General features: G+C 40.6%; 2 protein-coding genes across 6 annotated transcripts in view; both read right to left on the bottom strand.

The window, feature by feature from the left end:
- Positions 1-15,728, bottom strand: LOC143183044 (uncharacterized). Its single transcript, XM_076384419.1, has 11 exons — positions 15,591-15,728; positions 12,628-12,802; positions 12,403-12,527; positions 11,893-12,019; positions 3,758-3,938; positions 2,791-2,917; positions 2,152-2,396; positions 1,574-1,864; positions 1,193-1,417; positions 727-867; positions 1-279 (listed from the first exon to the last, which is right to left on the bottom strand). Exons 3-11 carry the CDS (start codon positions 12,495-12,497, stop codon positions 140-142), a joined length of 1,572 nt encoding a protein of 523 aa, XP_076240534.1. The 5' UTR covers positions 12,498-12,527; positions 12,628-12,802; positions 15,591-15,728; the 3' UTR covers positions 1-139.
- A 6,827-nt stretch (positions 15,729-22,555) lies between these two features.
- Ance-3 (angiotensin-converting enzyme Ance-3) overlaps positions 22,556-25,901 on the bottom strand; it is a 52,809-nt gene continuing 49,463 nt past the window's right edge. For all 5 annotated transcript variants that reach the window (XM_076384065.1, XM_076384063.1, XM_076384061.1 and 2 more), the window contains exon 13: positions 22,556-23,394. In XM_076384065.1, coding sequence (XP_076240180.1) covers positions 23,249-23,394 — 146 coding nt within the window. In that variant the 3' untranslated portion in view covers positions 22,556-23,248. The remainder of the gene's footprint in view (positions 23,395-25,901) is intronic.

Genomic DNA, 25,901 nt, shown 5'->3' with positions numbered 1-25,901 from the left:
TTGATCCAGCTAACGAGGCCGCCGATGGATTCTTTTCCTCTGCTGTTGGAGTCCTAGTGATTAGCGTCAGCGATAGGTCACTAGGGTTATGAACGGTGACTCCTTGCTGGAGGTTGAGGGATTGGGCGACGTGTTGCGATCACGCGCTCCTCCGAGGGCACAGAGGGCTTGATTGGAGAGGGATCTCGTCGTAAATGTGCTCCTGGTTCGTCTCGAAGTCTGTTTGCAGGAGGATTCTTGTGGCTGGTGGTCGGTCGTAGTGGTCGTCCTGAAGGAAACCTGGAGAATGGACATTGGGATCTTGAGTTGTTTTTGATTGAAATTTTATACAGGGTGAGTCTCGTAACTGTATCACTTGAATTTTTTTTATACTATTCGTGGCATGAAAAAATGTTTCGAATGACAGCTGTTTGGTGTCGAGGGTATGCTTCTTTTGGTACTAAATGATTTTCGTTTGAAACATTTTCTCATGCAGCAAATAGTTTAGGTGATACAGTTATGAAATTCACCCTATGTATTTGACTATCCGAGTGGGGTAGTAAAGTATCTATACTGTCTGTATAATGACGAGGTGTTTCTAAAATTTTAACGGAGGTAAATGATCTACTACAATAATGGTGGAATGGATCAATAATACGATTAGAGCAATCATATTTTCTTATATGAACGAGAAAAATTAATGAAGTGGTAGATGTTTTTTAAAAATCAAGTTTCTTAAGTCCTTACCCTGTAGATTTCCCGATACACGGTGTCCAAGTGTGCCAAATCCATTGACATAATTGTTTGAGGATTCACTATTGAACATTGTCAGCATCGTCCCAGATTCTGGAGTAGACGTAAACACAGGGTTCAAGCGAATAGGAGTCTCTGTAATTTTGAGTAGAAAAATTTCTAAGAATTCCTACGCTACCTTATTCGAACGTCGTTATTGAATGATGATACTCTGATGAAAGTCAATTGAAATCGATAGTATACGATCTGATGTAGGAAACAAAGCCTTATTCAGTTTTCTTGAGAAGTAAAACGCAACAGTTTCAGAGAAAGGGAAAACATTGCTTGTGTAAACTAATCTATGCTTCCATCACAGTTCGTGATGGTCACCAAGATAGGATTACGAATGGAATCGAGGTCAAGGACAGGTGGATTTCACCAGTTAATAGAAAATGATTTTGCGACTCGCGTTGATACTCACGTGGAAGAGTACCAGTGGTGACTATTGTCGAAATTCTTCCTGAGTTCCCGTTTTCTTGGTTCTTTATCTTCCCTTCTTCGTAAATTGAGATCCTGGCTGCTTCGAAGAGCTTCGAACGCATATGGAGAACCATCACAACGGCTACTGAAGTCAGTCCCAGGGACACGATTGAAGCTACCACGATTAGGGCAACGTCTAAGGGAATTGGAGCTGGTGGAACCTCATCTGTTTGAAATTAACAAATTAAATTCGTCGGTAGTGCATTAATTATGCTTTTTTTTTTATCTGATCTGATAGCAAGTATCAGTGTTAAGCGTTTTTACACTTTTTTTATTTATGATTTAAATAGTACGTAACTTTAACATGCAATTTTATTGTTACCTTTGTGAATGTTTTTAACGTAATCGGTTTGTGGATCCATCTCGTGGAGATTAACGTTATCATCGACGTGTCTCAGGAAGGGAGTTTTCATTACGAATTTAGTTCGATCTTTCTCCAAGTTCCTCCTTCGTTCTGGAACGGAAACTAAGACGATCACAGGTCTGGCGGTGTTGGAGTTGTCTTCCTGAAGCTGCGTCCTAATTTTAAGATGATCCGAGGTCGAGGCAGCACTGGCTTCCGTGCTGGTTGCTTTTGCAGGATTCTCTGTCCTGGCTTGATCCTCGTGACTAGCTGCAGTTTACAATTTACCTCAATATCTTTCAAAAAGTCAACGAAAGAAGCTACCTCATCAGGGATGGCGAAAAATCACTTCACACCATAAGCTCGTTACATAAACTTGTCAAACTATTTGACACCAGTTTCTAGTTGTTTAGGGACTTTACGTTTTTTTCTTGTAGCTTCCACTGATCGAATATTTGCAGTAGAATGTATATGTACTTAGGATCGTGGCTTTCAACCAACAGTTGCATCACGCGAATAAATATTTATTTCTCAGTAGGATAATCTCATCCTATTACCTTCTGTAGCGCGTTCTGTCGATTCTTCAATTACCGAAGATTCCTCGTTACGCTCGGTCACAGTAATACTTCGGGGCTCGTTACTTTCTACCTCCAAAGTTGGGAGACGCGAGGTACTTTCGATAAGAGCATGGTCCTCGCTGCATCGTCCTGAGACTGAATGGCATTCGTTCCGTCGATTCACACAGTTACATGAGAGCGAGCAGTCAGGACCCCAACGATCACTGGGACACGACTCATTGCATCTGGAAATAAAAATCGTAATTACGTATTCCACGTGAGCTAAACGTAAAGCTGCGACCATTAAAGTACTTATTAGGCGCATTCATTCGATCAACCGGTTCTGAGCACCGTATTTATGTAATTCTGTGAGAAACAAAATACGTGAAAGTGAATGAAAGTTGCTGTGACAATAACGGAAGAGATTTCCTCTTTTTCACGTTCTTTGCACAATGATTTGACTTTATCTGCACAATTAGGTTATTCGACTTTTCATTAACACTACGAGGGGTGCGTAATACATTATCGAGTTAAGCAACAGTTGAGTCGGGCACGTCTCGTAATGTTGCCATTTTTCTCGTAGCTTTTACTGTTCCCTGGGCATGAAAAAATCTATACACATTGCAGATGTAACCTTACGTTCGTCCGTGTAATCCTGGTGGGCATGCTGGACGCACGCAGTGTCCATTTACGGGATTGCACGGTACACCTTCAGTGCAGTTGCATTTCTCTTTACACTGATGACCCCACGTGCTTGGAGGACACGCTGCAAATAAAATGAACTTTCTGTTGTCAATCACGTAACATTAACTATTGGCACTTCGAGAGTTTACCTCGGGCCTCCACTAAATGTTCACCGAATTTATAGCACTTTCTCAAATATTGGGTACCTTATACATCCTCTGAAGTGTTATAAGAAAATCCAAGTTAAGTACTACTTTCGAAAAGAGTTTCATAAAAATGGAAGATTCATGCCTTGAGAGTGTGGCTTATTAATCGAATTATCGTAACACGCTGAGCGCGGCGCTTATCCCTAGGACTTAGCAAAATCGGCGCCGCTCTCAACGTGTTAATAAAAATGTTCTCTTCGATATTCTCGAGGCTTCTTAATGAGTACCGAATGTCTCGGATGTTTTGTAACGTTTAGCGCGTGAAATGACGTCGAAGTGAGGTGGACTATGGAACAGGGAAAAACGATGGTGTCAAATCATCGATTTCGGAATCGTGGTGAGCGTTCGCGTGAAAATTACTCGCACGCGTTCTCGCGATCGAGGAAGGTCGGTCCGTTTCATCGAGCGTGAAATATATCCGGTCTGTTGCGGCGATACGTGCCCTGCACTCATCGAGATCCTCGAAGCTACTGTGCAGGTGAAGAAACAAGCGGTAAACAAGTATGCACGATCGATTATTACAGTCCTTTTTCTTCAATGCTAATATGGACTAGTTAACCTTAATTTATATGTCGAATACTGTTCTTCAGCTTACTTTCTATTCTAATCGATCGAGCCTGTACGTAATAGCCAAAATGGCTACTGCCTCTGACGTAAATTATTTTTTAATGTCACTTGATGACGGTTAAATACTAGGGTAAACTTAAAGAGCTTACATGCAGCACAGTCGTTTCCTCGATATCCAGGATTACATTGGCACTCGTTTGGTGAGATGCAGACCCCAGATAAACATTCTTCGCAAAGTGGCACGCACTTGATGTTAGTCTCGTTGTCTCTAGATGAAATCATTTTATAGCCTTCACAGCACTCGCTCACGTTCCTGGTTTTTGACTCTGTCTGTGAAATTTGAATAAACTATAGGGTTTCTTGAATTAAGAAAACTATGCTTAATATACAGTTTATCTTGATTCAAATATTTAAGTGTAATCAATTTTAAAGAAGCCTCTTACTCTTAGTCTATAAACTACACTCCTAAATTCCGAGACGCTATTTTTGGAACACGGTATGCATTTTTTAGAATATTTAAACATCTACTTCTTCGTATCTCGTAGAATAATCAAAATCACAGGCCAGGATTTTCTTAATCCAAACGGAGCTCACAACAGAGGCGCATTCAATATACCAGCAAAAGTCCCAGGCTTTCGAGTTGCATGTTAGATAAGGAAATGATTAGGGATGAAAAAGTAGGCCAGCCGAGCCATCGAATGAGCCTGTTTTGGCAACGGGTCTATCGGACTTTTGGAATGGATCCCACTTTCCCGCGAACAGGGGCCATCGGGAAACGAGAAACGCCGAGGGCGCGAGATTCTAATGGCCAATAAAAACGAGAGTGGTTATTCGCGATGGAAACGAAAGGGAGAGGAGCACGCGTAGAACGGTCCCATTCGTAATCGGTCGTAAATGGATATGCGCGAGAAAACCGACGTCCACCTTAATAAATTACACGCCTCTCTTTCTATCCTCCTTCCTGCTCGCGTTCCCTGCCCGGATTCTGCTCTGCAAATCGATGGAAACGATCGTTTTACACGCGAATCTAACCGCAACGGTCATATTTTCTTCTTTATCTTTCCATCAGTTAACCGCCGGTACTTGGAAAGGAAGTTTTGCTATCTTTCGATATTAACAAGTAGCATTTTTATGGCGTAATGTGTACGATATAAAAATATCTTTCTTTTTAAATTCAGGAACTGATTGGTTTGAAGAATACGTGATTTTCAGGGATCAATTTTGGGAACTGTTTTTAAGACGTTCGATCTGGAATTTGGATGAAAGGTGACACTTTTTAGAAAAAAATATTTAAAATAATAGACAGTAAACAGATAGGTCACCTTATTATTCGAGGTTTATAAGGATTAGAAGATAATAAGAATTTTTCATTGTAATATCTAGTTAAGAACCAAACTACTTTCTAAATTTAGAAATTTGTTATTTATCAAGACATATTTCTCACCCAGAAGAGAGAAAGGTAAATTAACCTTGATATTTTTATAAGATTTAAAATGTCTGGATAGACCACTTAAAGAAGCAGTCGTTAATTAAGCCAAATGTCTTGATTTTAACCTTATGCCTAATTCAAGACTTTAGTTAAGAAATCTGAAAGATATTTCTGTTTATATTAGTTCCTTATATGTTGATTAATTCATCATTTACTCACCTCTTGAATGTGCAATAATCTGCATTACGAAGTATCTTTTTATTCGCAAAATTTACACCAATACCTACATACCAATGAAACTAGGTATACGAAACTTGTTGGTAACTTTGTTGGCACGAACGATTTATCTAATTTGCAAAAAGGAAGTTAAATATTTTTGTGCGTCGAATGTCATCCCCGACAGTCTCTTTCCTTATTACATTCCCACCAAAGGAAAGAAACCCGCTGGTTTCTCGTTTGACTGGCATTATCGCCGATTTTCAGATCGCCAGGGACGATAAAGTCGATTAACGTTTGGCTGGCGTCTCGCCGAGCCCCGACATAATGTTGCAATTAATACTTCCCTCTAGAGCGGAGGAGGAACTCGTTGTGCAAGTGAAATGGCGCGCGAATTAATCACTACATAGACAGAGGAAGGAATATGCGGCTGGGAATCGAGCTGGAAGCAAAAACAAACCGTGTGTAAAAATCCTTACACCATGGAGAAGCGCCATGGACCATAAAACATCATTGCCTTTCATATTCAAACTGAAATTTCTCGTAATAGATTGTATTTTTAAGTTATCATTACTTAAATTTTTTCGTGTCGAATTTCACAGCCTGACACCTAGCCAGCCATTCAATTACGTGTCAATTAACGTACATTTTGGACAATGAAGTATATATTAAATAGAATTTTGTCAGTACGCTTAGATGTCCTCCTCTCGTTCATTTATTTCAATGCAAAGCTGCTTTTGATATGCAAGAATCATTAATAGAATGTATCAATCTATGGTTTGTTATAATGAACTTATTCACCTTTTAGATTTTACGTTGCGTTTTAAATAGAGTACGCATATCTTAATGCGTAGTAATTATTTAGTGCATCACTTATCATCGTCCGTGCTGTCACGCATAATTTCCTCCTTGCGCTTAGTAAGCAAACTTTTACTATTTTTTATATTCTGTAGAGTAATGATTACTTTATTCATGGACTAATAAAATAGTACGTATCTTTAAAAGCGAGAACGTCGAAGGCTCAACTCCAGTTTTCACATCGACACAGTTCATTATACATTGCAGCATAACGATCCAGGCGAATGTTGATATAATCGATCGTTTGAATCGCGAATATGTCTTCTCGTAGATCATTTGGACGCCAATCTTGTGCATGAAATCCACACACGTAGTGTTTATTGCGCCATGTTCCGTCATTCTTGAAGCTTTTTACCATGGCATCGCGTGTTCCATTTCCTCTGATTCATGTCTTTTCACGAGGCCTGCTCGAATTCCTTTGCGTGCCCGAGTTTCTCCGTAGTCCAATTTACACTAACGCACTGTTAATTAATTCCGAGAGGGGGGAAGGACTTTCCAGAATGCTTCTTTTTGCTAGAGGAACGAATTAAATAAAGATATTAACGGGTATTTGATCGCAATCGCAGTCCGTGTCGGTTTTCTTTTTCTGTCCACGTTTTCTGATTCACACTTCTGCTGATAATAGTTCTGTTCATTCGGCATATCGCCATTTAGCCATTTACTGTTAAATGAGAGAACACTAGTTCTTATATGATAAAGCCTGATTTTGGAGTGCAAAAGCGAAAGAAGAAAGGGATCAAAATTCAAGAGAAATCAAGTCTGCTATCGTTGTTTAATAATAAATCAAAATAATTTATTTATTCGTTACATATAAAATCTGAAAATTTGAGAACTAAAAATGGCTCATATTATGAAGATAAAAAAGGAGTTGTGAATATACATATTTGTTAAGTGAAATTTAAATTATGAATACTTTTATGAAGATATAACCTATTTATAAATAAATATAAATATCTACTGTTAAAATTTGGAAAAAAGCATCCAATTACTGAAGAAGATATACTAACGTGTTCATTGATGATTTCGTTAATCGTGTTGCACAACGACCCGACCGACGAACATTATCTATAAAGGCACCAAGAGTATCATAATTAATAATGTCGACTATGATCGCGATAATATTTATGATTTAGTCAGGGAACAGAAAGTGGCACGAGCAACTACTTTATGTAACACCTATTCCTTCCTTTGGAGTCCAATTAAATAGTGCCACTTAACTATTTTCTACGGATTCGCGAAGTCGATTTAATGGCTCGCTCGTGAACGTAAGCATCGAATATCAGTAAATACGTAACTGTCCAAAAGTTGTGTAATTTTGGTGTTTTCTACTGAAAATAGGAACGCTGAGCGACCTTGAGATGTCAGCAATACTGCTCCTCCTCTTCGTTACTCCAACTTCATCTCTCTTACCTTCTGACATTCATTTTCAAAACTAGTCATTCTAATTCTTCTATTTTTTCTACAATGCCACGAGTCTTTTTGCGAAATTCCATTATTTATGGTCACATTTTTGCGCATTTCTCAATATCACAGTATATTTCATACGCTTAGAAAAGATGCTGCTCTACTTTGAAATGCGTCCAAGGTTTTCTCAAATTGTCACAGATACGCTCATGTTACGACAAATGCTGGTTCCTTTTTTTCTATGTTACCATGGGCTAGAAATTCTTTCCCACTGAGCTGTCTACAGAAACACTAATAAAATGCAATCAATGTTAGCCATTTTAATATTCTCAATTTCCCTGAATGTTCATTATCCTATAAATTCCTTGCTTGATGAGAACATTGAACGTTTAGAATTGTTATCTGATTATTCATACTATTTCTCAATTACTGATAGCCAACAGAACACAACTGCGAATTTCCCCTGCATATCGACAACATCAGGAGTTTCTGTGACTATGTCCAGGTACTCAACTTCTCCGACTGTCCGATAATCATCTCCCTCCTTTGTCCCCCTTAATGATGTCTCGACTTCACACTACCATCAGTCGTCAAACGTCGATCCAAGTCAGCTGGCGCGGTATTACGTTATCAGTTGCATCCTCCTCATGCGCAACACGATGTCTTGGGTCGAGTAGCCTGGTCGATTCGAGGGAATACCTCAGAGTCATCGATACGCCGCGGTTAGCACGCGTGACGAAATTGCGCGAACAGAACGAAATCGATGAATCGAAGTCGTCGAACACCGATCGAATTCTTCGACCAGTGAAATTCCCGCGAATCGCCACTGCTCGAAAGTCCTTCTCTATAATACGCTCGCGTGTTATGTAATGAACTGCGTAATGCGGGGCAAAATACACCACGATGTTCCTACGCAATAAATATTGAGTACGCTCCCGCCGTGAGAGACTTGGGCAATGCGCGATATATGGAGCGAGTTCGATGTTACTGGGACTTTCGGTACTTTCTCATAGGAATATGGTCTCATTGTCAGCGTAACGCCTGGCTGGGTGTTTTGTCTACGGGGACGTAGTGGCGTTCCTTTAAAGGTTTTGTAACACCTTTCGTGGAATGTTAGGAGAATGAGATATAAAGTCTGAGTTTTTTGCATTTGCCAGGCACAGTGTGCTTTTGAACGCGTTGTTGTTCGTAGCTTGATTAAGAGTTATGGGTTGGTTGAATTTCTATCGAGCATTAGAGGCGAAGTATGCAGATGTGCAGGATACTTGTAAGTATCCTGTTACTATAGTAACCACGTTTTTTAGGTCCCTAGAAGTGGAGGTCAGTTTACATTTTTAGCTGAATGAAAGTTAATGAACAAGAACGTTCATATTGGGTTTAATTTGGTTGGGGTTCGTAGTATCTACCTAAATTAGTTTAAAAATAATTTAGTTTACATTTAGATTAGGCTCGATTATGATACAAATTAGAGTTAACTTGGATGGATATCTAATTTGAATGGAAGTAGACTTAATTTGAGTTAATTTAACTCTGGCGTATCTCTAAACTCAGCTCTAGAACTTTTGTTAAATTAATCTGCTTCTTCGACTAGATCTCAAGGATATTGATTGCAACCTGAAGGAAAGCTAAGGTCTAGACTGGAGTCTCGATTAGGCCTAGCTTCGATAAGATTTTTAGTAGACTAGGTCAAGTACAGCTCTAGTTTCGGCGTAAGCTATCTATGGGTTAGATTTAATTGGGCCTAGTTTACGTAGAATTAGGAACTGACGTGTCCTAAATTCAATCGAGTCTAAATAGCATGTTGTCAATCTAAATCAACTCTCATTAATTGCATTTTCAAGCTAGGTAAATATACTTATGATTAATAAATGTATGACAGATTCAATCATTCATCTTAGGCGTTAATAGTTGAAAATCATCGTCGAATCATAAGAAATTCTGCCTACATATAACACTTCTAGTTACCACGTTTCTTCCCTGTCACTCCCGATTTTCCTCGACAGACCGTCTGTTCTTGCGTTAATATAGTAGGCACATTGCGAAACCACGCATTTAGGCCTCTTTTCTCTTCCGGCAGTCGGTTATCTTGATCATCGCTGCCACGCATATAAAGAACTGCAAAATTCGTAACGATGCGTGCAGTTCGCCAATAACCATTACAATAGTTACAATTAATTAATGTCTTTAGATTTTTCACAGGTGAAAGTTTTCTGGTGCTGTACCTCACCAATTTCTCAGTCACTCGATACTCGGACACGTGTGCACTGCGAAACACAAAACGTTACTTAACCGCTGCCACCCGACACAATCGAACTCTGTTAGCTATCCTTCTTGTGAAAATCGTTTGATTCTAATGTCTCATGCATCTGGAGTAAAAGCAGACACACGGATGTAACTTTTTTCTGCGACCCGATCGCATTTGCATCGAACACGCTCACTTTCTTCCGGTTTCTTGCACCACGCGTCGACGCAGGATTGCGTAAGACCGTGTACTCGATACCGAGTCATTATACAGCCACCGAAATCGTCATCGGAATCCCGATCGATCGGGGTGATAAATCGCGAACACTACAAGAATCTCGATCCAATTGATTTATCTCGGTTCGAGAGTAATTAATCGAGCGCTGCACGTTTGTAACGCAGGGGGATTAATCGTAGTAAACGATACCTTTTCCGCAACAAATCCCACGAGCCTAGTTTTTTACTGGCGAGCAAAGTACGTGTCGCGTTGCAAAATGCATCGTATCGTTCCGCCTTGCACACCCTAAACTTTCTTAATTACGTCCAACGTTCGCGACTGTTTGCACTAATTATTTAGATATCAGCCGTGTTCCGCGATGAAAGAGCAGAATAATTATTATATGCTTGAGATTTGCACGTACCGCTGCTTGCAAACTTTCTTTAACTACGTAATCCTGAATAGATAATCATTTAATATTAAGGATTTTAGAGTTTAAGTAATATATAATATACCTAAGATTTTATCTTCTACAACCTTATTATAATTAGAACTACTTCTATTAGCATATAGGTACGAAAAGTAGTAATTGACTACAGCAGTAAAAAAAAGCGTTAAAATATGTTAGACTACAAAAGTTTTAGTACTGTTTGATAAGAAAGAGAGGGAATTGCTGTTTCCACGACTAAACAGGAAATAATTAAATAAATCTCTTAAACTAGCAGCGTCGCTAGATTAACACCATTATTACGATAATAGCATCGGTAGTAATGTTTTATAGCAACAACGGTAATTTGGTGAAACAAATTTTGCGAAATGTTTCCTGCACACTACGCGAAAACTAGGTCTCCCTACTTAATTATTAATTAATTATTATTAGAATGTGCTAAAGGAGGACCTTCTTCCGATCATTCAATAACCAATCGTCACGTTCCTATGCCCTTCTTCACCGATCATAGACTGTGCGCGTTGTCAAAAGAAAATTAGTAAACTAAAGAACAGAATAGTGTATCTACGTATATTTAATCTCATTCTGCGTTTTTTAGTCATTTAATTAAACGCAAAAGACACTGGCTTTCCCTGCAATTAGCTCGGTCTGCCGCGTCGTATCGACCGTAAGAGGAAGAAAGGCCGAGTGTACGACGAAGAAGGGCCAGAACCGGAAGACCTACTGCTTTATTGCCGCTTGTACAGGGAATGCTACACAGTCGTTGGTGGATTTATTGCGAGTGCCTTCGTCCATCTCTGTCTTTTCGCCTTTCGTCCTGGAAAGGCTGCTTTTCCATAGTGAACAGAAGCCTTGGAGTAAAGTCATTTTTTAGGACAATTTCTCAAATTTTTCTTACACTGTTTCTCATTCAAGTAGCTGACGATCCTTTGATGGATTCTCAAAATGCTGAATTTTAAATCCTTGAAAGAATTTTATAGATTTTCTTTTCGCAAGTTTTTCGCTTCCAAAGTTACCAGCAATTATTCTGTTGTTATTCAACTATTTTCCTCAACATTTCTACCCCATCGAGAACTTTTAAATAGCGTTCAGGAATACTTAAACCCTCCCAGGTGATTTTCATGCGAATTCTACCGCGCTCGCAAATCATGTCCGTACTTATGACGTAATACGAAGTCTACCATCGCCGCGATATCAATTGAATTAATTAGCGAAAACCGGTGGTAGCTACGCGTTTAATTAAAATCCATCGTAACGGTAAGGCTGTTTGATTAACGTTCGGTTTATAATATACCTTTTCATCGGTTGACCTCAAACCAAGTTTATAAAGTCAGAGTGTCTGTGGTACTTATTTTAGATGTTTCTAAAAGTCTATTGATTTGAGAAATCAAGGAAATTTCAAGAATTTGATTCGAATTAGACATAAACAGTATTTTAAGCGATGTAAACGAGGTATAGCAGTGCTACTTACTTTAATGCGATATCGTTGTCTCATCTCTGTTCGAGTCTTCGGACACCTGGGCGGGATTTGCAGGCACCAGGTGAACGTGTTCACGATAACCGGCTCTGTGTACGTTTCCATCGACGTGACCGTGTAACTGCAATGTTCGATCAATTAACTATCCGTTTCGCTAGCCGATACCCTTATCGGGACAGCGTTGGTATGTTGCAGGACTGGGTAACCGCGTAACAGTCTGGGTTACTGTCAAGGCTTGTTTTCTTCATCAAAAGCGTTTTAGAATTGGGAATATTATTTTAATTTTATGAATTTTTTCCAATTTCTATTGAGGAGGATAACTGTTAGTAGTATAAAAAGTAAATAGATCGACAAAGGTTTGATTTTATGAAAATTTTACAAAAACTTCATGAAAACTGTATTTTACAGAGAACTATTCTTCCACGTGTTTCCTCGCTATCTGCACAAAGGGTTATCCCATTGCATCATTACTTATTTTTTTTATTAATATAAACAGATACTCACTTTTCTGTCCTGAAGCACAAGTTATTCGCAGAAAATACCTTCGCAGAGAACATGATTAGCAACGAGGTCAGTTGCCAAAACTTGTTGACGCTCATTGCAGCTAGACGATATGGACTACTCGAGATCTAAAAAAATTGAATTGGAAATTTTATCATAATGACAAATCAACTCACCTGAAAGCCTAATGTATTATCGCGATTTAAAGGGTAAGAATGAAATACTCACTGCTGAAATACAAGTCGAATTATCGAGCCGAGTATTCAATTATTTTCTTCAGTGCTAAATAACTCTAAGCAACTTGGATCGACGTGGTTGGCGAGTAAACGTAACGCCTGCATCATCTCGCGTGTCATTCTTTCGCCGGAAGCGTGCAGAAATACTGTCTGGACAGTGGGTGCCGCTAAACGCAAAAGTGTCCTGTTACTATCGGTAATAAGAGCTGGTAGACAATACGATGTTATGCGCCTCGATGTCGCCGAGGGAAGGGAAAAGCGTGAATTTTCCAGAGAAAGTAGTACACGGCAGTCGATCGGTTTCATTCGACCCAATTATTGGCAATAGTTAGGCTCGACAGACGTGTTTCCGGTTCTAGCAAGAGTTTACCACAGTCCTACCTTTGAATATTTTTAGAAGACTATTGTCAATCTTCAAACAAGTATATAATTCAGAATAGGACCTGTATTGAAATGTAATTCTTTTAGACAAGTCAGGTATTTTTTACTATAAATAAAAATAATTATGAAAGATCAGTTCAGATGATGAAACGCTCAGACGCTTCTATTTGGCGGTTGCGTCGTGGATATTTGACGTAAGAGGGTCGAACGATCTCTTTCAAAGGACGTTCTTTGCGACAGGAAGTATTAACTTGTTCCAATTGTTTGATTTACTCCGCGGTACGAGTGGTCCGACTACTAAACATGCGACTGGATGTAAATAACAGGACGTCTAGGTGACTTTTGAGTGACTAGAAATATTAGGATCATCGATTTGGTTATGAAATGTTTGGAGTAATTAAAACTTCAATTTAAAGAGTTTGTAAAGTAATACTTGTAAAAAATTTCTACAATTTCAGAAGTTTCAAGGGAGGGTCAACCTTCGATCCTCATTTAAACTTCACTTAATTTTGAACAATTTTTAGATCTTCCAGGTTTAACTAGGAGTATTTAATTATAATTATTTCTCACGTTAGATCTCTGAATCCACAATTTTATATGTATCTAAGAACTACAATGGCAATCGTACTGTGAAATCGATGATAGTCAACAATATTCCACTAGGACCACTGAACTGGCACTTTCATCTACTTCTAATGTCACTGACGCTCGACCGTTCTGTTCCGCGTGGTTTCGAGCGGCCCATATGGTTTACAATTCAATCTCCTCTCGTTTTTTGCGTGGCAACCCGATAGAAAGATCACGAGAGATAGTTTCCGGAGACTTCACGCAGCTGTGTTACTGTCGTGAGAAATTTCTTTCTTCCTTTACGCAATCGTTGTACAATACATTATCATGGCGAGGCACAAGTGTCTCATGAACGAAATGGTCTCTAGGAATGCTATTTACTGAAGATACTATCTACTACATAATGAAAAGTATTTCTTTCAGAACTACATTTTACACGAAAAGATCTACCACGGATTGTGTTCAGTCTTTTACTATCTGCCATTAATCTTTACTTTGAGAAGAGTTTCGCTTGGTTTAATTAACCCTTTCTGCTGATGCTCGTCTAAATAGCTAACAAGACAAGACCTTGCACGATTAAACTGCAGGATAACTTCTTTCAGAATCTTCCTCACTATTTCAAAATTCATTGTACTTCAGTTAATTATGTTTCACCTAGTAGGAAGTGATCCTCTAAATGAGGCTATAGAATTTTACTATCTTGGCACTGATCAATATAAACATATACCGGGAAAAATTATAATATGCATAAAAGCCTACAGAAATGATGCAGGTGAAAGCGAAGTAAAGAGTTCTCTCAGAAATTTCTAAGTTCCGTATTATCAGCTTTAGCATGCTCAATCTTTAATTATCATACATTCAACATCGCTATGACGGAATGAAACATCCATTCGTTTATCTTTTTATAGCCAATAAAAGGTCCTTCGTTGTTAGAGCAAAGACAGGTGTCATTTTAGCTGCTCGTTACCGCGTAAAACAAATTCCTCGCCCTATTACATTTAACCCATCACGAAGTTTAGATCTCTCAGGTTAAGAAGGTTTCATTTCACTCAGACAACGCGTTACGTGATCACATGCGAAATGTATGTATCACGCACGTAGCCAATCGTTTCATCTCTTCCCGCATACCTCCAAATGCTCGAGCTTTTTTCTGCAACGAGCAATTTCGCATTGCAACGAAATCCTCTCGAGGGACGGGTCCTTCTGCGGGCTAAGCGATGGAAATTCCTGCACGCGACTCCACTCGATTTCGCGGCGTTACGCGATTTGCAAATTGCTTCTCGCTCGAATTACCAGATCACGGGCACCGAGAATGGAAGATCGAAGCGCTCGTTAGCGCGAAAACCCCGGCTGGTTCTCACGGCTTTCCGTGCCCGACGGGAAAATCATAATTGTTACAGTCGCGTAAGTTGGCTAATTTTCAGCAAAGAACCTGCAATTACCTCGATCCACCCTCGTACGTGATTTCGTACGCGCCTCGAGGAATTCAGAGCGCATAATTAGGCAACGCGACACGGTTCCCGTGCATGGTGAAGGACGCGCGAAATTAATCGCGAATCGTGGCGTTAATAACGCTCGAGCGATCGTTTCACGCTCGTGTCACCTTCGAGCGCGAGGAATCCTTCGCGCGTCGCGAGTGGGCGTGTTAATTAAAACCCCACGCGACTGAGACGGGGCACGACTGAGTACCTTAATTGGAAAAGTCCCTCGCGTTGAAAATAAGGAGCTTTTAAAAGCTGGCGTTAGGTCGGGCTCCTCGAGGCGTCGATTTATCGAGGAAACTCCCACAGAAGGGTCGCACAGGAAGGTCGTTCCTATGATTTCCAGTCAGCAATTCCAAGGTAGGAGCTTCTAATCCAACTCGGGGCAAAGAACAGAAGCGTAGGATAAGGTTCATTTTCGATCACAGGGGAACCGCAACTTTCAAACAACGGGAGCTTTCCCTTTCACCACAACACTGCTGGTCGAGCGAGCTTCTTGCTCGAAATGATCCTTAAGAGAGCGTACCGTGGAAGGATGACGTGGAAGGTCCTTCTCGATCTCGGGCGGGCCAGTATCGATGGAAAGGGATCGGTGGCTCGGACGAAAGGCAAAAAAGGTGGCTGTGTCACACTGTCGCTTTCACAGACCGATTCACAACTGGCCTCACGTTCGTAACGAGCAATTGGCGTCGCCGGCACTCGGGAATGCACTTGTGGCACAATGAACTCCGACCCTAGCCCGACAACGACACAACTACAACGGGCCGAAGGTGGGGTCGGAAGATCCCAGAGGGGGCGGTGTGGGTTCCTCCTCAAGAAGAACAGAGGACGGACGAACCCGTGACCACTCGAGCCTCTGAAGCACGGAGGATATCCTGTGGAGACATTCACGCTGCCTGGTGAACTGTCCTCGAAGCGTGACCGAAGTACATGACCCTGATGAAAGTCGTTCATTTCGGTGACTGCTTAAAAGGGCATTATATTAACCATTTTACCTGTGACTGCTAATTAGTTTTGGATCAGGGTTATGCTTAGTTGAGGGAGATGTTTAATTGAGATGGTATTGATGGGTATTATGCCTGACATGCCCTTTTAAATTGTTTAGGAGCTTAGAAAAGACGATGAAGCATGGTATCTACGACTTATGAATCATGAAATATTAATTTAAGATCTGCTGCGCGTAGGTGGATTATTTAGAGTACCCAGGTCTAAGAATTAAGGATTGACTCTGGGATGGAGCAGCTTGATTGGGAGGCTTAATTTGTATGACGAAGGTCTGGGTTAACTGATACGATTTGTATGCTTGTAATGAGTAATGGCTGTAATTCTAACGAAGTAGAAATGTGAACTTTACTTTGTGGGAGTTGGCAGTGTGTGCACCTATGATGGAATAGAAACAAACGATTTTCTTTCATATATTAGACATTATTACATAACACAAAATGGACCGAAAATCAATTTTCGACTACAATACTTATAATAACTTCTTTAACTACTTTTTCATCCCAACAAAATTCTGCATCTTTATTTCTTAGAAAATTAGATTTCTTCCAAATTAAAATTTTTAATATATCAACACAGACTTTCAGTGTTGAATAATCCAAAGTAACTAGCACCCACGCAAGTCAATTCTTCAAGAAGACAAACGCTAAGGATAACTCGCATTCTACGCAATCAGTAATTCAAGTCTGGGTCCCAGAATCTGAAACATGATCTCGACCCCATTGCTTTCAATTATTAGCCTGCTGCGATTATACAGAAACGTTTAAGCGAGTAACGTTCTTCGGATGCGCGGGATTCTCGAAATTACGTCGGCAAACAAGCAATTCGCGGGAGATAGGATCTTCTAACGAAATCCGCCTAAACGAAAGACAGAGTTCCGTGGGCAGCCGCGGACTAGAACTAAACAGGCTGGCATAATGGGATGATTGGAGGGGCAATTCACAGCGTTCCCTCTTGTTCTCCCAACACGCAATAGAAGCCCAGGCTGGTCGAGTCGAGCATCGGCCGTTTAATCCCGTGACCAACAACATCCGATGAAATGGAGTAATTAGCAATTACCGCAACAAGGAGGAAAAAATGGTACTGCCCTTTGGAACGATGACGTTGTTAGGATAGCAGTCGTTCATGTGACTATTTTTATTTGGAAATCGTTTCACTGCAGTCGATAATCCTCTTGTGACTACAAAAGGGTTCATATTGTATTTTTAAGCGGAAAGTCTATTGAATTTCCGCTTATTAGTGGTAACTTAACGAGGTTAATACAAACGCTGGTAATGGCTGTATAGATGTAGTGCAGTGACTCCTAGGTGGTAGATGTTAATTGAATTGTTTTGTGCTTTTTCTGCGGAATCGTGGGAAAATATGGTCCAGATGGTTCATTCGTATGTATAGTAACAGAAGTTTCATTAGCTGGCTATAAAAATATTATTTCTTCTAGATATAATTCTGCAAGAAGAATTTCTACTGCGAATCATCAAATGTAATTGCAACGAGGAACTGGGCCAAGTACCAAGTGCTATCTGTCTTATTACTCTACCACTTTTCGACATCATAGAAGCAAAGTCAATGCTTTAAGAAACTTTACCCTCAAACTAGATATTCAGCTAACAAAAATCTATTGTCAGCGACACTCGTCGATCTCCTCTAATCAAGAAGCCTCTTTCCCACCCTCAGGAAACAATCTCAAAGCAAGTGGTCTGCCGTTCTAAAAGACAAGTCTCTCTCAAGAGCTGTACACGACCTTTGCCCATCCTTTGACTTTTCCACACAAATAATTTCCTCTCCACTTGTCCAGATTTTTCACGAAAGGCGGAGCAAGAAAATGCTCCTCAACGCTGGCCGAAGTTATTAGCTTCTGCAAGCAACGACTACACACATTCACGGTCTATTGTTCTCCACAGTAGAGAGGTTGGTTACGCCTGCTAAGCGTAAATCGATACGAGAGTCGACGGTTCTGCACGTTTCCGTGGTAGCTCTGAAAATACCATTTGCATGGTGAACGTCGGGCTGGCAAAAATGATCGGGATCACGGATACGCGTGATTAGGCCAATTAATATGTCCGAGACCGATACCCGTGCTTTTACGACGACAGCAAGGTTGCCCTGAATAGCTTCTGGCTTCAAGCAGCCAGACCGAGTCGTTAAACCGACTTGACGCGTTTAAATCGAACTACGTTGCGTTCTTCCATAAATTTTCTCGCAACGAGTGATTGCGTTCATGAGAGTCCTGACCTTCCTGCCTCTTGAAACGTGGAAAAATGCTTTGCATATCCTGTTCGTCATTTTGTTGAGGTTTGTCTTAAGGTTTGGGGGAATTTGAGATTCTTGAGAGGAGAATTATTTATTTTCGTCCTATTTTGACATCTAGAATCATCTCTTAACGTTTCTGGCACCTGTTGCCGAATATAATGTACTGTTGTTTCTTAAAATTCGAACTCTATTGAAATTCCTTCGAATTTATCACGAATGTCTATCATTTCTTGAAATTTATTTAACTTGTACGATCACTTTACTGTTCAGACTTTCTTGCAGATTCCTAGAATACCTCCGAACCTCTTAATTCTTATTTAATGTTGCATATAGGAAAAACGTGATATCTAAAAACATTCCGCGCATTTCGAACTTAAAGTGAAAGAGATATTTCAGCCCCCTGTCGATAGTTCTTTATAAGGAAGAGAATCTATACTTGAAATGAGGAGCCAGATGAAAGTCGTTTATTAGCAATCTGACATCAGCTTTAGAGGCGAAAAAACGGAAGAATTCTCAACACTATTTCGAAAATGATCTTTCGTACCATTTTGTTGGTATTACGTGTCGGAGGAACGTCGTGTCGAGGAATTTCTAGTATTTCTAACGCAAAACGAAAGAAATAGTTGGCCCGGACGTCGATAGGGTCGACGAGGAAGGGAATTCGTAATTGCGATAGAGAATCGAATGAAAGTGTCTTTCGTCGAACGAAGGACTCCCGTTTTTCCCAAAATGACGTAATGACTTTGTAATCCGGCTGGATCGTAAGATTATGAGCGGCGAATCAACGAAACGTGGAAGCATATACGAGACGTTGCATAATGATTGCGTTAACTCATGTCGCGTTGTTTACCGTACGCCGCATGAGCATCGAGAAACGTTCAATTAATGTCATGTGTGATGTAGGACGTGGACAATTTTGACATAGAAAATGGAAAGCAAGGGGATTGCACAAAATTCTACGATGCTCTTGGTGACCGCGTTTAACCCTGAAATAGTCCTGGATCAAAGCACAACAGATCTTTACGATACACGATAGCTGAACAGTTCTAGATCAAAATGACGAATGGCTCTAGAGAAAGAGAAACAGATAGAAAGCGTGTAATTTACATAGATTTACTGCCAACATTTTTTAACTTCCCTTTATGCGTAGTAGTTTTTGCTAATTACAGTTAAATAATCGTTAAACTCTCTGTCTTCTTAAGCTTTCTCCGATAACGATTTCGTATACGAAAAATGAAGTAATCCAATAGGTTGTAACGACCCTTGCAATTAAACCTGCAAATAAACTATCGAAGTGCTATGCACTAATCCATTGTATCGTGTGAATGAAAACGCCTATCGATTTACGCAACGAGGCAGTTTATGAACTGTTTTTCTGCAAAGACAAAAGGGTAAAAAAGGAAGGAATGGGTGATGGCGCAACAGTGCGGTGTAATGATACTCGACCACTAACGTGATCATTCGAGAGGCGAGCTCGAGCGATTTTCTAATTGGCGGGACGCCGAAAAAGCCAAAAAGACACTGTGTATATTCTTATCGAATCGATCGATCAAGGTTGCGTACAGATTCGTAACGATTCGGTGAAAGAACCGTAAGCACGTCGAGGAAAGAAGAAAGCAGGAATTACGTATTCGACGAACATGCGTGGATTTATGAAGCGGAAGGACTCGTTGCCTTTCGTAATGGAATCAGTCCAAAGCCGGATGCATAAGAATTTGGTTTCCATGGTTACAGTCACAGACCTAAAAAACTCTGCCAGGCACGAAATTTTCTCTTGACATCCCTAGAAGTGATTTATTATTCCAGGAAATCTTCGTTCGCATACTTTTTCATTCTCTTTTATTTCTAAAATTATTTCTAAAATATTGTCTAAAATAATTAGGAAAAGTGTACGAGAAAAATTAACAAAAGCTCCCCACCACGAAAGCACGCCGTCGACATCAGCTAACCGGAAACGATCATGAGACTCGATCGCCACAGAATTTCCTTATGGCTTTTTCTCGATCGAATTTCAGCGATACGCGTAACGCTGGACGATAACGCTTACACGAGTGCGTGTGCGTGGCCAGGTGAAAGTGGACGAGGCGTTCGTCGAGTCATTGTGCAGATGTTTCGCGGAAAGACGGAGAACTTCTCGGTCTTCCGATTATGCAACTGGACGGACCAGTTTTCGGTCGTCGAGGCGCTCGAGGAACCGCGTGCGAAATCGAAAGCGAAAGGGATCGGGCGTTCTCGAGCCGATTGGCCATGTCGTCTCGGTTGATCGGAGAAAAATGACCCCTTAACCCTTTCACGAGCCTGGAGCCACGAAAACCGAGCTGAATCGAGACTGACGACTGAGGCGTGACTAATCTCGCCTCTGTGCCTAACTCTGTCCTCCCTTTGCTTTTCTTTCCCTCTTTCCTTCGCTTCGAGCTTTTACTCGATCGAAGATATCGCTCGAAGCGTCTAGATGCAGGGAATTTACTTGTTCGAATAATGGACAGATGCACTGACTCGATGTTAATTAACTATTCAAGGTAAAAAGTACTGCGGCCGTGGATCGCAAATTAATGGATGTTAATTAAGGAGTTCAGCAAGTGTTATGTAAGACGACTAGAGTATTGGTGTTAATTTGCACGGATCGGTAACTTAAGGAGATTTGTTTTTTTTTTTTTTTTTTTTATGTAGGTGTGTAAATTTTGAGGTTCGTGCGTGTCGGGGATAGATCAAATCGTAGTAAATATCTTTCAGGAAGCGCGTGTGCTTCGTGCTAGTAATTTCTTGATTGCGATGCGAGAAAAACGTGATTGGATTGGTCGATCGTTACGTAGATGTGCAATACGATATTTTCAGGTGAAAGGTGAATTGCAGTGAAATTTCATTTTTGCTCTAAATACCACCTTTATCGGATCGTAAAAAAATCTGTCTCAACAGACCGTAGATTGGGTACAATTTAGGTCGCTCTTAGAAGTAGATTAAACACAAAGTAAATCTACTTACAGTCGAATCAAATCCAATCAGATCTACTTGATGTGACTTAAGTCTACGCCGAACGTTTTCTCGTGCATCACTCGCTTGGCGTGATAAAAGTGCAACGCGTTGCAATATTCCGCGCGAAAGGCAGGAACGATAAAAAAGGATAAAATCGGACACGTCTGAGATGATTCCAATAAAAGCATCGTAACCACGTTTAGTGATGCAACCGCCCTCGGGTCTTTCGAACTCGGTTTCCGCATCTTCTCGTTACGCAAGTGGCTGAACCAGTTTCTGGACAGACCACCTTTGTGTAATTATGCCTGGTCGACTGTCCCATAAGAACAATAACGTCTCCTCCTGTGGCTGTCGTGAAAGCTGTTGACCTACACGTTGCCTCTGTGAACGAAAGTTCGAACAACCAGCATCCTTGTAAAAATTTCGCAAGGTATGCGTGCATTGTCCGCGTCGTCGATAGGGAAGCGAAACGCTTTACTGTCTTCCTTTGAAAAAATTTATGTCTTTCAAGAGTGACAGCGTTACCGTCATTTATATGGAAATGCGTTCATGAAGAGAAATATACTGTTAAATGATTTCAAACAATTTCTACAGCGTCATCACTTACTAATATTAATTAGCTAACTAGGAGTTTATATTTAGGTTCGAAAGTAAAGTTGTTATATTGTGGGTGGAAAGTATCTTATTTAAAGGATTTAAGTATTTAGAGCACTTTTCACGTATTTTCTTCTCAATGTCTTTCATGTTGTAATATTTACCACAATTCAGTAATTGCTTTCTCCAATATTCTTACCCTTATATAAAAATTCAAAATTCTAGGAATTAAATATGTATGTCTAGGTCAGAATAAGTCCACAGAAGTTTCTAGAAATGTAGAGGTAGTTTAAAGCTGTCTAGTATGTGCTCTCTGTTACGTCACGAAAAAAGGGATTAACGAAACGGAGGCGTGTTTCTTGAATGGCATTTTTACTGTACCAGGTAGTAAACTGGTTACATACTATAACCCCACAGGTACATCGCATTACACAACTATAGTAAATCAATTTCAGGCTCTATCATTAAACAACTCTTATTTGAGACTCGTGAAAGTCACAAAACTTGAGAATATAATAGAATCCTCGGCGATGGGATCTCTTTATGAACGTTGTATGGCAAACCAGAAGCTGGCTTTGTGAATGTATTTCGAATTCAGCGACAGCATAGTTTGTCAAGCCAGTGTCGCTCCTGTTGTCATGGTAGTAGAAATGTTTCTCGAAACAATTTAAATTCATTAATTTATTTCTCTCTTACAGTTTACACTTTTTACAGTAAAAATATTACACGTTAACAACGTGTAAGTCGATGTTTAAACGATAACATGATACATTACCATATAAAAGTATGTCAATATTCTCTACATTTTAATTGGCGAAAATCGCAACGATGTAGAAAAATGATTCAATCATAGGGGATCCAATTAATAATACATGATCCACCAGAATCCAAAATTTTCGATGCGTCAAAGTAGAATTATATGTACACTATGATCATGTCGAGCAAGAAATTACTCTATTAACACAACAATGGACTTAACCCTACTGTTCTTACCAAACCGAGAAATACAGTCATGCCGCGCAACTATTCACGCGCTTGCATGCGAACTCGTTCCTTAATTATAGCTGTCATCGCTTAACGTACCTCGACTAAATTAATAATGGATACTTAGAACAATGACAGAGCACGCGGCTCCTGTCGCCACGCGATTACGCGTCGTTTTCACTGAACAACCTGCAACACACTTACGAAGCACTGTCGATGACTCGTCAGACCCTCATGACAGTCATTTAAGAACGTTTGGTAGTCTATTTGGTTCGTTTTAACTTTGGATCCAGATCGAGGGGCGTCGATCGTCTCTGTTTTATAAAAAGGAAGATGTTAAAACGCTGGAGGCTACGGTCACGCTAGATTCCTGAATCTGTCTTAACGAAAAGTAGAAATCGTTAAGAGGATTGCTGTGATTCCTGGTAGAATAGTCATCGATCGAATAGAGCCAGCGCCACCGTAGAATCCGCTCCCATAGACCTGGAGCCCAGCTGTCTCGATACTGCGCTTGCAGTAATCCCCGTCTGCAATTCAAGTGATTCACAGCTGTACAGTGGTGAAATTGGCCACTATTGTGGTTATCGTTTTCGCGGCGACATTTGTTGATTGGCGAGAGAAGTTATGGGGGACCAAGCGGTGCTGAAGCGGTGAAGCGAGGACGGTGAAGGTTATGGGAGCTATGGGGGACAATGATTTTCGAGCTCTGGTTAATAAACTGAGGACGTGATGATAGGGAACAGGAAGCATGAAAAGGTGTCAGTGAAGAGGGAAGCTTTAGGCCATAAATCATAATTTCTCGCTATGAGGGTGGCGAAATTGCACTACGATCTATTTAATAGTTCTCATACTCTTATATGCAACCACTAATTAGAGGGAGAATAAATTATAACATTTCGTGAAAGTGGTTCAGAAACGTGAGTCCCTTAAAAATGTGGAAGAAATATTCTAACGTGTCACAAAAAATTGTAACGTTCTTCAGAGAACATGGTTCCTGATTAACAGAACTCCATTAATCGTCACTAATCGCTCACCCTTCACTCTACGAACTGTGAAAACCGCACGCGAGTAGAATACGCCATATAATCGTCAGACCGCGCTGGAGGGCAAATGAGAGGAAACGAAACATTCTGAAAACCCGCAATCGAGATATGTGGGAACAAAAAACGCGTTCTTTGATCGAGGAACTAAAGGAGGAGGTTCGAAAGAGGTCGTTTTCCCTTTCGACCAATGCCGTATCGCCTTCGAACTTCAACCGTTATTTTTAAAATTCCTTTCACTTCCATAATTCGTCTACAATCTTCCGAGTGAACTTCTTCGAAAAAGAAACGTGATTGACAAGTTCAATTGTATAATTCGCCAGTTTCGCAATAGCCTTCACGATCTAGTCTAGTTAGGGTCATCTACGCTATCTCGAAGGCCTCCTTTCAACCGAAGGCAGGAAGGAGTGCACGCAGTATCGCGATCGAAAGAGAAATTATACAACCAGGCCGCCCGCAATTTCTTTTTCCTCTTACGCGAGAGTCACGTGCATGCATCTGCACTTTCCATCGCGATCGCTTCTTGGAAACGACTCATTTCCCTCTCCTTTACTGTCATCGAACCCATAACAATTTTCTTTTTCCACATCAGGGTGGTGATTCCAGGCGACGACTCGACGTTCGTGAAATTTCACGCGCGCTTTTCGAACGAGTGTCGAGGATTCGCACTTTCGCGCCAAAAGACGCGGAAGAGCGTGAGCAGGCTGTGTACGAGTGGGCTCGAGTCGAGGCTGCTTCGAGGTGCAACGCGCGATGGAGAACGAGAGTCGAATCGTCGAACGTGTCTCACGACTCGGTCTCTCGCTCTTTCCTCCTTCTCTTTTGGGCTCGCGTTCGTTCCACTCTAGATTTCGCAATTCGCCAGTCCCACGAACCCTGTGATCGGACGGACTTTGCATTTCATCGCTAAATAACGACGACGTTTCCTGCGTCAACGTCGAGTGGGGCTTCTTTAAAGTGTTCCAGACTAGTTTCAAACTCCTTTCGCGATCGATAGGAGAAAGTGTCGATAATTTTAATGGAAGGCAGAGATTCAGCGTAACTTATTAGCGAGTAAAAAATAGCGAGAGTAATCGAGAGATTTTTAAGCCTAAGGGAACGTTTCAGTTCCCGAGGCAGAAGGTGAGGGTTAGAGATTTAGAAACGATTTTGTAAAGAAGTACATTAAATTTCGGTTGGTATAGACTATGAAGATAGAAACTTATTTTACTAGCTCTGCCATGGATATTAGTTTTTGAAATAAACAAGATTGAAGTGTGATAGATAAAAATTAGAATAGCAAATAGGGTGACACAATAACAGAATAGAAGAAAATAGAAAAACTTCTTGGAGCAATTAATTCTTTTTTCTCAAGACCACGTTCCAGAGATCTTATGTAACCCTCGTTGCGAGTTTTCCGCGCGAATTTGACAAGATCTAACGGGACAGGATAGAAGACACGTTATTCCTAATAATTTCTTCGTACGGCAGATCGTAATTTAGCCGAATGTCGTCACACAATGAATATTTGTAGCGCTCGACGGTAACTGGCACGTGGGAACTGCAACCTTCAATCTGTTACGGTAGGAAATTGCATAATTTGTAGCAAGTTACGATGAAAGGCGCACCGTGGTTGTTCAGTACCGATCGCGCCGTGTCACGTGAATCGGTTCCTTGTTTGCGTCTAATTGTCAGGAAAAAATTGCTCGGTCTCGAACGAGAGTCCGTCGTTTGAAATGAAACTCGAACACGGAATTGGAAAGTCAACGGTTCGTTGGTCGAAGGAACGAAAGCCAGAGATCATGAATCACGCCAAACTAGTCTAACGTGATTAAGATTTTATTCCCCCTCGATGTGTTAATGGAGTGTTAGATCGATATTCAGAGATATTTATTGAGCTCTCTGAGTCAGGGGCATGTTGCTCCCAGTAGTCTGAATAGTCGAGATTCTGTGGTAAAACAGAGTGGCAGTCAATGTTTTTCGAGTATGGTGCATGAGTCATAAGCGTAAAACCA

Source organism: Calliopsis andreniformis, chromosome 9, assembly GCF_051401765.1.
Source record: "Calliopsis andreniformis isolate RMS-2024a chromosome 9, iyCalAndr_principal, whole genome shotgun sequence".
In the NCBI taxonomy this organism is placed as follows: domain Eukaryota; kingdom Metazoa; phylum Arthropoda; class Insecta; order Hymenoptera; family Andrenidae; genus Calliopsis; species Calliopsis andreniformis.
Note: the sequence above shows the minus strand (reverse complement) of the source record. Positions and strands in the feature narration are given on the sequence as shown.